We start from the raw sequence: 16,204 nt of genomic DNA on the forward strand, positions 1-16,204 counted from the left end.
CGTCCTCTTCTCCCGGGGCATCACTGTCCAGAGCGCGGAAGCTGCGTCTTGTGATGCTCTTTTGCCCCCAGAGCCCTGGGTAGCCTTGGGCAGGCTTTCTGGCCCAGAACATGATGCTGCCACAGCTACGTCCCACTGCCCGAGCGGAAGACTAGGAGTCCTTCTTCTTCTCTGCCACATCCAGCCCATTGGCCAAGATTTTGCCATTAAAAAGCTCAAATCTGTCCACCTCTGCTTCTATTCCTCTGTCCTAGCCAAAGCTACCAGAATCTCTCCCCAGGATGACACTAAGACCTTACCTCCTGCCCCCTCTGTCTCCTCTCTCCTTGCCACTAACCTTTTTCCCACACTTCAGCTGGGGTGACTTTTTCAAATTCATCTCTTTCGGTGGCTTCTCGTTTAAAGCAAAGATCCGTTTGCTCCGTGGGGTCTAAGGCCCGGCTGGTGGGAGCCCTGCCCGCCCATCCAGCTTCATTGTCAGGCTCTGCTCTGAGGTACAGACCCTCGGCTGTTTTTCCAGTTTCCTGCATATTCAACTCGTGTCGGTGTTTACGGGCACCCACATCCAGCGGCTTAAAGGAACAGCCAATTCGCTCACCATTCTGGAGTCTGGCCATTTGGGCCGGGGTTATCTAGGTGATTCTTCTGCTCTTTGCAGCACGGGTGGGTTCATTCACATGCCGGTGGCCGGTCAGTGGCTTGGCTGGAGGTGTCCGGTCCAACCAAGGCCCAAGGCACGTGATAGAGGCCAGGCCGGACCCCCTTCTCCCCACGGTCTTTCATCCACAGCTTCTTCAAAGCATGGTGGACTCGGGATCCCGAGACGGAGAAAGCAAAAATTCTAAACCCTCCTAAGGCCTGGCCTTGTACAGTGTGAAACATCACTTCTAGTACGTTCTACAACTCAGGGCAAGTCTTAAGGCTAGCCCAGATACAAGAGGATGAAGAGTAGGTCCAACCCTTTATGGAAAGGAGCATGGGAGGGGTTATTGCAGCCGTCTTGAACGCAGCCCACGTTCGAGGGGCGTAGGCTCCCCCTACACAAGGCCACTGTGCCTGGGCTGCTGCCCCTAGGCTTGGGCTCTTGTCCTCGTGGCCAACTTCTTCAACCAAGTTAGCTCAGTCTGGGCCGTCTGATGACAGCTTACCCGTCCTAGGTCGAGATACTTTCTCTGAGCCGATGGGCCCATATCCCTCTCTTGGCGAATGCTGGCTTTTCCAGCACTGTGTTGCTTTCCTTCCTGGAATTAGCTTCCTGTCGGAGCGTGCACATCTGCCTGTGATGATTTAGTTCCTGTGTTTCCCTTCCAAGACCATCAACGTCACGCACGCGAGGAGCGACTTGTGTGTCGGCCCTTCTTCCTCTGTCTTTCCCGCGCTGGAAAGTAGGCTCTGAGTGGAATTTTCTGGTTGAATGAAGTAGTTGATACCTATTCCTGGAGTTACTACACCTCCTGACGGTCACCTCCTCACTTCTCAGGTAAAGGGGCACCAGGAGCCACGCTGTGACAGTGTCACGGGCATCCGGGCCAGTGCCCAACCCCGGTGATTCACTCTAGGTTTGCTGGGCCCAAGAGAACATTGTACCATTGAGACACTAAACGGTCTGAGAGCTCCTTGCATCTCCCCAGATCATGCAGGAAGAGCTGAGTGGCTCTGAGTTGGTGCCCACTGAGTGTGCCAGCTGGTATCCACAGGGCAGAGCCCAGGACAGGAAGCCCGTGTTCCTGCCGCCGGCCTCCCAGCCTGGCACGCCACCTCCCACTCTTGTTAAAGAGGCTGGGGGTGTGACCTGGCCCTCTGTTCTCTGAGCCCACTCATAGCAAGGAGGGCCACCTGACAGCCCTTCCAAGCCTAGTCACACCCCCAAGAACAATCTGGAATAATTTGGACGATCCCAACCTTGGTTTATCCTGACCTTGGGCTGGACTGCTTACGCAAGACTGGCACCAAGTCGGCCTGCCTGTGGGTTCTGCTCCCACCTGGCACCTCCGTGCTTACGCCTGGGTTTCTGGCTTTTGCCAAGGCCCTTCCTACACCTGCGCCTGTGATCCCTGCTCGGAAACTGGTCCTCACAGAACCCAGCCTTGGCCCTCATCACTTCACCTTTCCTTAGCTCCCCAAACTGGAATCTGTCCCTTGAGTCTTCTTTTCCCTTTCTCTCTGCGGACTATCTATCGATCTGCCTATGTACTTTTGTCATGGCTTCATTGAGATAGTCTCACACCATTACGATTCACCCATTTAAAGTATACAGCTGTGTTTTTTAGTACATTCAGAGTTCTTCAGTGATCACCTCAATCAATATCAGAACTTCACCCTGAAAGGAAGCCCCATACCCACTGGCAGCCACTCCACCTTCTCCCACCCCAGCCCCAGGCAACCACCGGTTTTCTTTCTATCTCTATGGGTTTTCTTATACTGGACATTTCATATAAATGGAATCATGTAGTATACTGTCCATTGTGACTGACCGCTTCCCCTCAGCATCCCCTGAATGTTTTCAAGGTTCACCCATACTATAGCACGTGTCACTATCTTATTTATTTTACTGCTAAATAATATTCCACCATATGGAATATTTATTTATCCACTCGTCTGTTGGTGAGCATTTGCTTAACTGTAGGTCATGAAGATGTGCCCTTGTGTTTTCTTCTAAGACTTCTACAGTTTTAGCTCTTCCATTCAGGTCTTTGGTCCACTTCAAGTTAATTTTTATACATGCAGTGAGGTGGTGGCAAAAATTCATTCCCTGGTGCGTTGTCTGGCACAATTTGTTGAAAATAACTATTTTCCCCCTTTGAATTGTCTTGGCATCCTTGTTGAAAGGCAGTCAGTTATGGGGCGCCCTGATCATTGTAGAGCCTGCTTCAGATTCTCTCTCTTCTTCTCCCTCTGCCCCTTGTGCTTCTGTTTCTCTCTCTCTCTCTGTCTCTATAAATAAATCTTTTTTTAAAAGTCAGTCAGTTATAAATGTGAGGGCTTATTTCTAGACTCTCAGTTCTATCCTGTTGTCTGTCCTTACACCGGAACCACACTGTCTTGATTATAGGAGCTTCCTGGTACATTTTGAGATCTGAAGAGAAGTCTTCTAGCTTTGTTCTTTTCAAGGTTTTTTGAGTCTCTTGTATTTCCACATAAATTTTCAGATCAGTTTGTTAATTTCTGCAAAGAAGACGTCTAGGGTTTTGATGGGGATTGGGTTGTCTTCACATCAGTTTGGGAAGTACTGCTGTCTTCACAATATTGGGTCTTCAGATCCATGAACATGGGATGTCTTGCCGTTCATTCCCTGAATCCCAAAGCTTCCCAACACTGCATACCTGTGCAACCCCTGGAAGTTCTGCCACTGTGTTTTACCCTTATTCCCCATAAACCTTTAGCCATATTTGCACCCCCTGACTTGGCTTCCTTCCACTATCAGCAGCTGCCATGCCATCCCATGGGGGGAAACTAATTGTCAGGTCCCTAATGAAACTACTCTGGATCGCCCACTCTCTACCAATCTCTTAGCTCACAGTCTCCTCCTTGAACGTGCGGGCTCATGGTTACAGAGAGAATTTCTCGTCTGTATCATCTCCCTGTAGGGCAGCCAGAGTTGGGAAATAGAAGATCACATGCATGTGGATTTTGCCACCAAATTCGATCAATAAAGACCAGGGGTGGTGTGCAACTTGCAAGAGGGTCCCGGCATCCTGCAGAGGGGATCCGGGACACTGAAGGGTGCAGTGACTTGAAGTATCCCAGCTTGAGACCAGCAGCGCTGTCTGTGCTTGCTGGCTCAGCTCAGCCGAACTCTGTTTACGGAGAGTGTACACGATCCTCATGGCAGGACAGCAGTCTGGGTCCCTGAAACCTCTGTGTCCACTCTCCCCACCAGGATCAGGAGGTTTATTTCCACAAAGCAGTCCTTCTTAACAATCAGAAATGCTTCCTTTTTCCTGCCTGGGGCTGAGAGAGGTTGGATAGTCTGGCTTTCCCCCTCAAGCTGGGCCTTCTGAGCCCGGGTGCCTGCCATGCCCACACAGAGAACAGCAAATGTCACTTCCTTGGGCTTTTGCATGCCTCAAAGGCAACTGCCACTTCAGCCTTCCACCTCCGTGTTCCAGCAGTAACAAGTGGTGCCAGCACGTGGTAACACTGGGGCACATGGTTCCAGAAGGCTGGGCATCTGTGCTCTTGGGACTCCAAGATAGAGCATATTAACAATGCATAAGTAGACCATTGCACACTTTGTGCCTATATGAATAAAGATGGTTTGGTTTTCAGTTTGAATTTTCCGTTCTAGGTCTGCAAGGCATGGCTTCTGCCAGGTGGGAGAAAACACTCCACAGGTGCCACTTTCTCACTACTGAGAACTTAAAAATACCCATGCGTCACCAAGGGCACCTTAGGTCAATGGGTGCCTGTTACCCAGAGCTCTGTTTTCACATCCTAAACTATTGTACCTATAAAAGTCCCCCCAAGCCCTCTTTGACACATGTTAGCTAGGTCAGGTTCATCTACACTGCAGTAACACACCAACCCTGAAATATATGAGAATGCATTTCTCACTTGTGCTGTCTTTTGACCATGGCCCTGGGGCCTTGGGGAGGGGCCGTGGCCTCTAGGAATTTCTCTGTCCGGCTGATAAAATCCTTTATGCCTCCAGGTGTGGCTCTGCGGGGGCAGCATGGAGGTCCTGCCTTGCTCACGAGTGGCCCACATCGAGCGGAAGAAGAAACCTTACAACAGCAACATTGGTTTCTACACCAAGAGGAATGCCCTCCGGGTTGCTGAGGTCTGGATGGACGACTACAAGTCTCACGTGTACATAGCGTGGAACCTGCCCCTGGAGGTAGGGACGCAGCAGCCCTCCCCCATCACCCTGGGCCAGTGGTCCTGTGTTTGATGGGTCACCGATCCCTTCAGTCAGTTGGTGGTTCCTCCCCAGAGAAGTGCTTGTACTTGCAAAATTATAAGAGCATCTCGAGGGGGTTCACAGACCTCCAGGTGGTAGAACCCCTGCTTTATGTGGGGACCAGCATAGTGGAGACCTCAAAATCCATTTACAAAGAGTAGAAGGATCTTGTGGGTTAATCCCGGTCATGGTAGAGTAATCCGGATGCCCTGCTCTTGAACGAGCTCTGCATCCGAGAGATCCCGTACCAGGGGTTTGGTACAGGCCCCATCATTTTCTGACTCTGTGCCCTGTCCTGGAGCTCCAGCTGCCCCCACGACATAGGTACCCACTGTTTACATGACTCATCAAGTCTCCTCCCTCTTCTGCCAGGAACACTAAACCCCACAGGAGTATTGCTTAGTGGCAGTATCCCAGCTTGGTTGGAGTCCGTGCTCTGCCAACCACTGGTTACGCAATCTCAAACAAATCCATTTCTTGCCTCTGTCTCTTAGGTTCCTCTCCTAAAAATAGCAATCACAGCAAGTCCTCCTTCCTAGGGTGATCGGGAGAACTAAATCTGAAGTACCTGCTTAAGTAGTAAGCACTACGGTAGTCAATCTTAGTACCAGAGTACTCAGTAACCGATCTAAGTACCAGAGCACTCGGTACCCGATCTCAGTACCAGAGCACTCAGTACCCAATCTAAGTACTGGAGCACTCAGTACCCGATCTAAGTACCAGAGTACTCAGTACCCAATCTAAGTACCAGAGCACTCAGTACCCGATCTCAGTACCAGCGTACTCAGTACCCAGTCTAAGTACTGGAGCACTCAGTACCTGATCTAAGTACCAGTGTACTCAGTTTGAGTACTGAGTACTGAAATGCTCCTGATATGTACTTAGGTCCGTAGCACAGTGGGGTGACCAGCACCTTCAGCCAGGGCTGGATTTATCTCTTCAGTCATACCTTAGATGTCTCAGCCATGCCCCGAGAGAGTGGCCTGGAATTGTTCCCACTGAGATCTGGCAGCCTCTGCGTTTCAGGAGGCTGGAGCCCAGAGCCGCAGAGAGGCAGCCGACTACGTGTAAGAATGACAGATGAAGAGGACAAAAGAGAAGAATGTTTATCATATTGTGACAATTCTAAAATAATGTTCTGAGACATGGACACTCCCCTCATGGCCATACAGCACTTCCTAGGTATCAGGAGGACAGAAGTGATTTTACATGTGATCATTTATATAAACACAGACAACGCTTGCTGAGCCCTTGCTATGTCCCTGGTGCTTGGTCAGTTCCTTACTCGCAATATCTTGTGTAGCCCCATAACAAGCTGCTGACATAGTCTTCCATGCCTCAGTTTCCTCGTCAGCAAGGGGTTGTGAGCTTAGACCTCATCGCGCTCTTGTGAAGACAGATGCGAGGCTTAGAACAGAGCAGAGCAAACATTAAGGGATCAGTAAATGCGGGCTTGACAGGGACCTCTCTGCTGCCCATTTTGCAGATGGGCAAACTGAAGCTCTGGGAGGCTGACGTGACTTACTTACGCCCTGCGCATAGCATCGGCCAGGCCAGGGACGCGCGCTCGCGCCTTTATCCCACTCTTCCCCAGCACAGTCACTGCTGTTCCTGCTGGTGCGTGGGAAGCTGTCGCCCACAGAGGCCTTGTTCTCAGTCCTGAGTTCAGGGCTGCCGACTGGCTCCCAGCGCTTTCCTTGAACAACCTCAGGCCAGCAGCAGCCCCCACGCTTCTCGAAAACGGCCATTCTCTTCCATTGTGCTCAACACGGTAAAACCAAGAGTTCGAACACCACAGGCCAGGTTTGCCTTTGGATTCTGAAAGTTTTACCTTGAAGGGGATTTTTCCTTTAAAATCACCGTTTGGCTGATGAAAGAAAGGAGGCTAACGGAACAACGGGAACTCGCCGTGGCCCCGCGCGGCGGCCTGGCTGCCCGTTGCCCGTCGTGGCAGAGCCGGCAGCCGGCCTCCTGGTCCGTGGCCCTGTTGCGGCGGAGCCTGCGGAGCCGCACCTCAGCCGCGCTGTTCTCCCGTCAGCACCCGGCAGCCCATTACAGGTTCATTTCTGTAAAAGCAGAGTGAATTATTCATTAGAACATCATTACAAGCTTTGCAGTGGGAAATTATTTTCACTTCTGTGTATAATGAACTTCACAAAGAGCCAGCAGAGGGGCAGAGTCACCTGGGTAGGGAGAAGAAAGACAGGAGGTGGTTCCAGGCGTTTATTTCCTTGTCTTAATCAAATAATTCCTCCAGTAATTGGCTCTGGGAGTCGCTGAGGATATGCGGGAGAGACGGAGCTGGGGACGTAGGTTGTCAATATCGCTGTGTCCCTGGGTCGCCTCGCGTGATAAGGATGATTGACTTTGGGGGCTGCCAGGGGACAGGCTACGCCAGGGGACAGCGGTCTCGCTTGGGGGGAGGCTCTGCGATCGAGTGAGTTCCCTTGAGCCGACGTACCAGCAAGCAGGCAGGAACTGAGGTTTCTCCCGGACGGTGTCGGTGAAGGCCACCTGTCCTTTCCTCTGGCCAGAACCCCCCGCCCTGACCCCGGTCCCTAAAGCCTTTGCTTCTGCTTTCAGAACGCGGGGATTGACATAGGCGATGTGTCCGAGAGAAGAGCCTTGAGGAAGAGTTTAAAGTGCAAGAATTTCCAGTGGTACCTGGACCACGTGTACCCGGAAATGAGAAGATACAATAACACCGTCGCGTACGGGGAGGTAATTAAGACCACACTTGCTCTCTGCTTTGGTAGCTGTGAATTAGGCTGCGGACTGCTTTGATGGGAGGAATAGAGAATAGAGTCTTCACTCCTTCAAGAGGGGGTTTGGAGCTGCAGGACCTGGAAGCAGGGCTCCCACCTGCTGGCCGGGGACAGGGTAATACATGTCACAGTGAGGGCATGGGCCAAGGCTCTGGTGGCCGGTTCTGCCTATGGGTGTGGAGTGCGTGACCAGTTCTGTTTGGACATTCGTGAGGTTCCCCCCAGGACCTGTAAGTGAGACACTGAGCAGGAAGTCGTGTATGAAGACAGGCAGTGCCTGGAGCCGTCCATTGCTCAGGCCGGGGTCGAGCCCCTTGTCACCAACAGAAGGGCAGATGTTCTTGGATTTTCTGGGAGGAGATGACATCACCTCTCTAAACATCAAAGCAGATAGACTTTTCTCTTATTACCAATGCCGTAGTATGCATTGTAGAAAATTTTGAAAATCATAACAGCGATCAACCCTTACAGAGTGCTTTGGTTGTGCTTTTCACATGTGAACTCACTGTTTACCCTCTTTATGACGTAGGAGTATTGTTTCCATTTTGTTGATCAGGAAGCTGAACTTAAATGAATTAAATAAATTACCCGCAGTCTCAGCCTGTGAGTCATGAAGCCAGCCTTGGCCAAAGACATTCTGATTTTGTGGGTACTATGTACAGTTTGACGCTGGTCTTCACTCTGTGCGTGTATGTGGGCATGTGCATTTTTTAAATTCACACATGTACATGTTTTTTATAAGTACATCTCTGTCTCTGTATTCCTAGACCCGTGGTATCCACTTGTGGAAAAATTTGAATTATTAATGCCATACAAAGGATATTTTCCTGTGTCATTTCTGCCTCACTAATAACGATTGTATATGATGCTACCTTTGGGTGGGCTGTGTTTTGTTGAAAATATAGACATCTGGCTGGTTTCCATTTTTAAAATATCATCAGCACCGCTGCTGAGAACACACTTGAATGTAAGCCTGGTCGCTTCCTTGAGTTGTGTGTCTGGACAAGGAGTTGGTGGCAGAGTCGGGTCAGGGCGCGGGCAGCCGGATGCGCCAGACCAGTGGGGACACCCCACGAGCCCCAGCATTTGGGTTCCTTCCCAGGGCTCCCTGCGGCTGCCCTGTGACAAGCACGCTGACACTCAGAAGGCTCTCTTCGCCAGAGTGTTTCCTTTTTCTGTGTGTATTTTCCTACTCCGTGCCCGATGCCTTTTACAAGAGGGAAATCAGCTGCAGGTTAAACCATCCAGGTGCAAGGGAGGTGTCGCCCCTGAGCCGGAATCTGGATTAGGGGCTGGGGAAGGCGACGCTAGTGCACCGGGGAGGGTTGAGGACAGTAGCTGTCACCCAGCAGTGACTACTAACAGGTCCAAACTGCCTGGTCTTTTCTTATTCCAAACAAAAGCGTGATTTGGGGTTTTTGGGTTTTCGAAGTGAGATCCAACAGAAGGAGTCGCGGAGGAACACAGACAGTGAGTGGGTTATTCATAGGACAATCGGGTGAATTGCCTAGCTCTTTGGAGAAGAAAACAATTTAAATTCTTACAGCTCACCATATCCTGAAGTGTATTGCAGATGATCTATAGCGTTCAATGAAAGAAAAGAAACTATGATAGAACCATGCGGAAATGCATGCGCCTCTGATCTCTGAAAGGGCCGGAGCCTTCTAAGAAAGCAAGCCCTTGAAGAAAATGCATAGGAAACGGATAATGGATCTGAGCTTATAAATATTAAAATAATCCATACATCATCCGAAGGGAGAAGGCCCGGCAAACTAGAAGTGTGTTGCCATAAATAGTGTAAATGAGTGGATAACACAATTAGTACATCCTGAGCTCTAGTATTTAAATTTTAATAATTAATTTAAATAAGAAAATAAAACATCCCCCGAAGAAAAATAAAGTACACAAGGAAGCACAGATCGTTGGGAAACACATGAAAACTTTTCATGGACTTCCTATCAAAGAAATTAAAATATGTCTTAAAAATACATGGAAGTAGGTTTTTCTCTTCTACTAAATAAAGATTCATTTTTGGAATACAGGTTGGCACTCTGCCAGCTAGATCTTGGTTATATGAAAAACCACAAATCCTCTGGTGAGAGTGTAAATTGAAACAAGCTTTTTAAAAAGCAGTTTGAACCACATGTATTAAAAGGCTTAACGATAGTCACACTTTCATCTCAGCTCTTATCCCAAGCAAATAATTTGAAATGAGGACAAAGATTTGAGAGTAATTGTTCATCTCAGTGACTGATTTTTTTTATTTTGGACCAAAATTTCTGAATCTAACTTAAAGGTTAGTTAAATATACCATATTAATAGTTTGAAGTGTTTTGCAGTCATTTCAAAAGGTGGGTACAAAACTTCAATGACATGAGAAAATGTTGATATAATTGTGTTTTTGTTTTTGTTTTTTTTTAAGATTTTATTTATTTATTTATTTATCTGACAGAGAGAAAGAGAGAGAGAACACAGTCAAGGGAAGCAGCAGACAGAGGCAGAGGGAGAAGCAGGCTCCCCATGGAGCAGGGAACCCAATACGGGGCTCCATCCCAGGACCCTGAGATCATGACCTGAGCCAAAGGCAGATTCCTAACCGACTGAGCTACCCAAGCGCCCCTGATATAATTCTTAAGAAGGAAAAAGTCAGGGGTGCACCTGGGTGGTTTCATCAGTTGAACATCTGTCTCTTGATATCTGTTCAGGTCATGATCTCGGGGTTGAGATCAAGCCCAGCTTCAGGCTCTGCACTAGGCTCAGAACTTGCTTAAGATTCTTACTTGCCCTCTTCCTCTGCCCCTCCCTCAGCCTGTATGAGCACATACATGAACACTCTCTCTCAAAAAAAAAAAAAAAATCAGGATTATAGGAGTGGATTGGCTACTATTTTAGATTGGAAGCAAGTAGGAAAATAGCAATGGGGAAATGGAGATGATGGTTGTAGTTACCTCCAGGAGTGAGACAGGCAGTCTTTAGGGGAGTACTTTGTAATGTTTCCCCAATTGCTGCTAAGGTTCATATACTAATATAATTAGGAGAAAAATAGTATTAAAAAACAAAGAATAAAAATGGAAAAATTCAAGAAGATGGCAAGGGCACAGTTCCACAGGTTGTGCACTGAACAGCTCCAGGGCCTGCCATTCACATAAAGCACAGTATACATGATGTAAATGATGTCTCTGTTGCTGAACAATGGGGTGGCCATGGAGTCAACATAGAGATCACAGTCTGATTTTTGGAGGGGAGAAGACATTTGTTTTTGCAAATCTCTGTCTCTTTAAAGTAAGAAATTCAATGCATGCACTCTATAAAAAATACAAAGATGAAACTAAACTTATTGCAAATCCCAATTCCCAGGCAGGATCCATGTTAACATTTTAGGGCATTTGCTTCTATTACCCGTTCTCTGCTTGCTGAGCTCACCATGTGCTAAAATACATTTCATATGGACTATAATATTAAGTGCAAAGACTCAAACTAATCAAATTCAGTTTGGTAACAAAATTTGCCATTATTTAAACAACTCCATTTCTAATACTCACTCCTACTGGTTCTTTTCACCACACCAGGCCCATGAGCAGCAGGAAAAAGAAAGAGGCATTGTGAATATCGTACTGTATTTGCAATTTATGTCCTCCATTTCTCTTTTATTTTTTTTTAACTTTATTTTATTTCTTTTCAGTGTTCCCAGGCTCATTGTTTATGCACCACACCTAGTGCTCCATGCAATACGTGCCCTCCACAATACCCACCACCAGGCTCACCCAACCCCCCCCTCCAAACCCTCAGTTTGTTTCTCGGAGTCAACAGTCTCTCATGATTTGTCTCCCCCCTGACTTCCCCCAATTCACTTCTCTCCATCTCCCAATGTCCTCCATGTTATTCCTTATGCTCCACAAGTAAGTGAAACCATATGATAATTGACTCTCTCTGCTTGACTGATTTCACTCAGCAGAATCTCTTCCACTCCCGTCCATGTTGCTACAAAAGTTGGGTATTCGTCCTTTCTGATGGAGGCATCATACTCCATAGTGTATATGGACCATATCTTCCTTATCCACTTGTCCGTTGAAGGGCATCTCGGTTCTTTCCACAGTTTGGCGACCGTGGCCATTGCTGCTATAAACATTGGGGTACAGATGGCCCTTCTTTTCACTACATCTGTATCTTTGGGGTAAATTCCCAGTAGTGCAATTGCAGGGTCATAGGGAAGCTCTATTTTTAATCTCTTAAGGAATCTCCACACTGTTCTCCAAAGTGGCTGCACCAACTTGCATTCCCACCAACAGTGTAAGAGGGTTCCCCTTTCTCCACATCCTCTCCAACACATGTTGTTTCCTGTCTTTGTTGATTTTGGCCATTCTCACTGGTGTAAGATCAATGTGGTTTTGATTTGAATCTCCATGATGGCTAGTGATGATGAACATTTTTTTCACGTGTCTGTTAGCCATTTGTATGTCTTCATTGGAGAAGTGTCTGTTCATGTCTTCTCACCATTTTTTGACGTGATTATCTGTTTTGTATGTGTTGGGTTTGAGGAGTTCTTTACAGATCTTGGATATCAGCCCTTTGTCTGTACTGTCATTTGTGAATATCTTCTCCCGTTCCGTGGGTTGCCTCTTTGTTTCGTGGACTGTTTCCTTTGCTGTGCAGAAGCTTTTTATCTTGATGAGGTCCCAAAAGTTCATTTTTGCTTTTATTTCCTTTGCCTTTGGAGACCTTTCTTGAAAGAAGTTACTATGGCTGATGTCGAAGGGGTTACTGCCTATGTTCTCCTCTAGGATTCTGAAAGATTCCTGTCTCACGTTGAGGTCTTTTATCCATTTCGAGTTTATCTTTGTGTATGGTGTAAGAGAATGGTCAAGTTTCATTCTTCTATGCATAACTGTCAAATTTTCCCAGCACCATTTATTGAAGAGACTGTCTTTTTTCCACTGGATATTTTCTCCTGCTTTGTCAAAGATTATTTGACCATGGAGTTGAGGGTCCATATCTGGGCTCTACTCTGTTCCACTGGTCTATGTGTCTGTTTTTGTGGCAGTCCCATGCTGTCTTGGTGATCACAGCTTTGTAGTAAAGCTTGAAGTCAGGCATTGTTTTTCATGTACAATTCTGTTTGAGCGTCCTCCCCCAGGCCAGTGAATGTTTCTGGATTTAATGTTCCTTGCTCTTTCCAAAGTTTTTACCTAGCTTGTTTTTTAGCTTTAAAAAGCCTTATTAGTCATGTAAATTGTGTATGTCTTGTTCTTAATGGCATTATCGTAACCTCTAATGGTTTTTGTTGTTTTAAGTTTATTATTTAAATCGCACGTAGTTAGCACACAGTGTGATATGAGTTGCGGGCCTGCGATTTAGTGACTGGGCAGTTCTGTGTCCCCAGGTGTTCTAGTCCTGTCGCCTCTTTCACCCCCTCCCCGGAACCATCAGTTTGTTCTGTATAGTCTGGTTTTGGGTCTGCCTCTCTCTCTCTTTTTTCTCTAAGCTCATCTGTTTTGTTTCTTACATTCCACATATGAGGGGGATCGTCTGGTGTTTGCCTTTCTCTGACTGACTGGTCTCATTCAGCATGATACTCTCTAGCTCCGTCCACATCATCGCAAATGGCAAGATTTCTTTTGTTTTTGTGGATGAATAATATTCCATTGTATATGCCATATTTCTTGATCTACTCATCGGTCAGTAGACACTTGGGCTATTTCCGTAATTTGGCTATTGTAGATAATGCTGCTATAAATATCCGAGTGCACATATCCCTTTGAGTTAGTATTTTTGTGTTCTTCAGTAAATACCTAGGAATGCAAAGATGCTCACCGTCAGGCATCACCAGGGACATACAGATCAAAACTATGATGAGATGCCACCGCACACCCATCAGAACAGCTAAAATCAACAACACAAGAAACAACAGGTGTTGGCGAGGTTGAGGAGAAAGGAGAAGCCTCTTACCCTGTTGGTGGGCATGCGAGCTGGAGCAGCCCCTCTACCAGACAGTTTGGAGGGCCCCCAAACAGTGAAAAACAGAACCGCCCCATGCTCCAGCACTTGCAGTGCCTCTAATGTTTTGGTTTTTTCTGAGTCTCCAAAATGAAGGGCCAAGTAGCATATAACACGAGAACATTAACACACTTCCTCCTGACCGCCGCATCAACTTCTCGGTCTTTGTTAACGTTAACTGGGATTTTAGATGCAAACATTATCTTCCTTTATTCACGTTTCGTACGTTTCAGAATAGCTTTTCGGTTAAATTCATTTCGTGACAAAATCTCTGATTCTTCAGACAGTTGCATTTTGAGGCTTCTAATGCTGCTGCTGCTTCTTTTGGCCACACACAGACTCCGGCTCAGTGGCAAAGCTGGACAGACCCCTCGGAGCAGGTCTCGGCTGCAGTGCTCCTGCTTCATCCTCCAACAGAGACCGCGCCTACACTCGCTTACTTAAGAAGCCATTGTCCCTTGATTTTTTTTTTCCTTCCATTTTTTAATCTAAATTCAGTCAGTTAACATACAGTGCAATTCTGGCTTCAGGAGTGGAATTCGGTGATTCATGGCTTACATACAACACCCAGTGCTCAGCACGACAGGTGCCCTCCTGCGTCCCCATCACCCACCTAGCGGTCCCCCCCCACCTCCCTCCAACAACCCTCTATTTGTTCTCTGTCACTAAGTCCCTTATGCTTTGTTTCCCTCTCCTTCTGTCCTCGGCCCACGCATGTTCATCTGTTTTGTTTCCTACAGTCCACATATGAGTGAGATCAGACGGTGTTCGGTGTTCGTCTTTCTCGGACTGACTTATTTCACTCAGCACAGTTCCCTCCAGCTCTGTCCCTGTCCCTGCAGATGGCAAGATTTCATTCTCTTTGATGGCTGGGTAAATGCCGCGTCGTCTTCATCCGTTCATCGGCCGATGGACACTTGGACTGCTTCCACGGTGTGGCTGTTGTTGGTGATGTGGCTATGAACATCGGGGTGCATGTGCCCCTTTGAATCTGTATGTGTCTTGGGTGAATACCTAGTTGTGCGATTGCTGGGTGGTAGGATAGCTCTGTTTTTAACATCTCGGGGAACCTCCACACTGTTCTCCAGAGCGGCCGCACCGCTGCATCCCCACCAGCAGTGCAGGAGGTTCCCCTTTCTCCGCATCCTCGCCGACACCTGTCGTTTCCTGTGTTGTTAATTGCAGCCATTCTGACGGGCGTGAGGTGGTGCCCGTCGTGGTTTGGATCTGTGTGTCCATGATGCTGAGTGAGGCTGAGCGTCTTTCCATGCGTCTGGTAGCCATCTGGAGGGCTTCTCTAGAAAAATGCCGATTTGTGTCTTCTGCTCGTTTTTTAACTGGACCATTTGTGTTATGTTTCCCTTGGTTTCTAGAAGCTCATTTACCTCTATTCTGAGCTGTCTTACAATAGTATTTCAGGGAAGACACATGGATACTTGATATCCTGACTCTCCCATGTATGACCCAATTGCTTTTCCACATATGAAGCCAACTCGGGGTGCGCACAGTTACCCCCAAGTCTTCCTCTCACTCTTCTGTGGTTGGCTCATGTCATCCTGAAGGTTGCTGGTTTGCTTTTACTCATCCTTTTTCTTCTTTTACCGTTTTTTATATGAAAGACAATACACGCATGATATGTATAAAGCATACATGTATGGCATAATAATATAAAGCAGAAATCCACATAGCTACTACCTGGGTAAAAACTAGAACATTTCCAGCAATATTTCCACTTACCCAGGGGTCACAAGTCCCTCTTCTTAGTGTCCAAACCCGCAGATGAGGTGAGGATGGTCTCCTTGTTGTCCTGCGGACTCAGTGTTGTACCTGCGCTTCCTTTGTCTGACTCTCCAGACCATGGACTGTTTCAGGGCAAGGACAGTTTTGTTTATCTTTGCATTTGTTACGCTTAGCACGGTCCCAGGCACGCAGCTTATTAAGTTTCCAAATAATAGATTTCTTTGCATAAACATAAGAAACAAAATTTAAAAGCCTAGCATTCTGAAATCATTATATGGAACAAATATGCCATAAAAACAATATCCTTAATATATAAAGAGCTCTTATATATCTACAATAAAACCACTTGATATCCCAGCGGGAAAATAAACAGATAATTCTCAAAAAGGGAAATAATTGCTAAACATGAAACATTCCAATTTACTATTAATTGTAAATTTATAAAAGCAAGATGTCTTTCTTCACCTCTCAACACAATGTTTTTTATTACCCGTAATTTTTATTTTATACTTACTTTAAAAGCCTCATTAGGCCTCATTAGGCACATTTTATCATGTTGCTTTTGTGCAGGCGTAAAATGGAAATATAAGCAAAATACATTGGTCGAGGTGTTTCTGAGATTTCATTGCTTTCAACATCTTAACTCTTCTGAATTACTTCTTGACTCAGAAGATGTTTGGGTTTTTCCATGTAATGTATCCTTTGCATCGTTGAAAGCATCAACGCTGAGCCATCTCCTCAGAGCTTCTGAGAAAGAACTGGAATACGGTGTGGGGCTCGTAAGGGGGCTTTGCACTTCCTTGGA

At 46.9% G+C, this 16,204-nt stretch overlaps 1 protein-coding gene across 3 annotated transcripts in view; it reads left to right on the top strand.

The window, feature by feature from the left end:
- The window catches only part of GALNT17 (polypeptide N-acetylgalactosaminyltransferase 17), a 419,539-nt gene that overhangs the window by 374,837 nt on the left and 28,498 nt on the right, over positions 1-16,204 (top strand). For all 3 annotated transcript variants that reach the window (XM_059154782.1, XM_059154780.1, XM_059154781.1), the window contains 2 exons: positions 4,652-4,837; positions 7,484-7,621. In XM_059154782.1, coding sequence (XP_059010765.1) covers positions 4,652-4,837; positions 7,484-7,621 — 324 coding nt within the window. The remainder of the gene's footprint in view (positions 1-4,651; positions 4,838-7,483; positions 7,622-16,204) is intronic.

This window comes from Mustela lutreola, chromosome 17, assembly GCF_030435805.1.
Source record: "Mustela lutreola isolate mMusLut2 chromosome 17, mMusLut2.pri, whole genome shotgun sequence".
Taxonomy (NCBI): Eukaryota; Metazoa; Chordata; class Mammalia; order Carnivora; family Mustelidae; genus Mustela; species Mustela lutreola.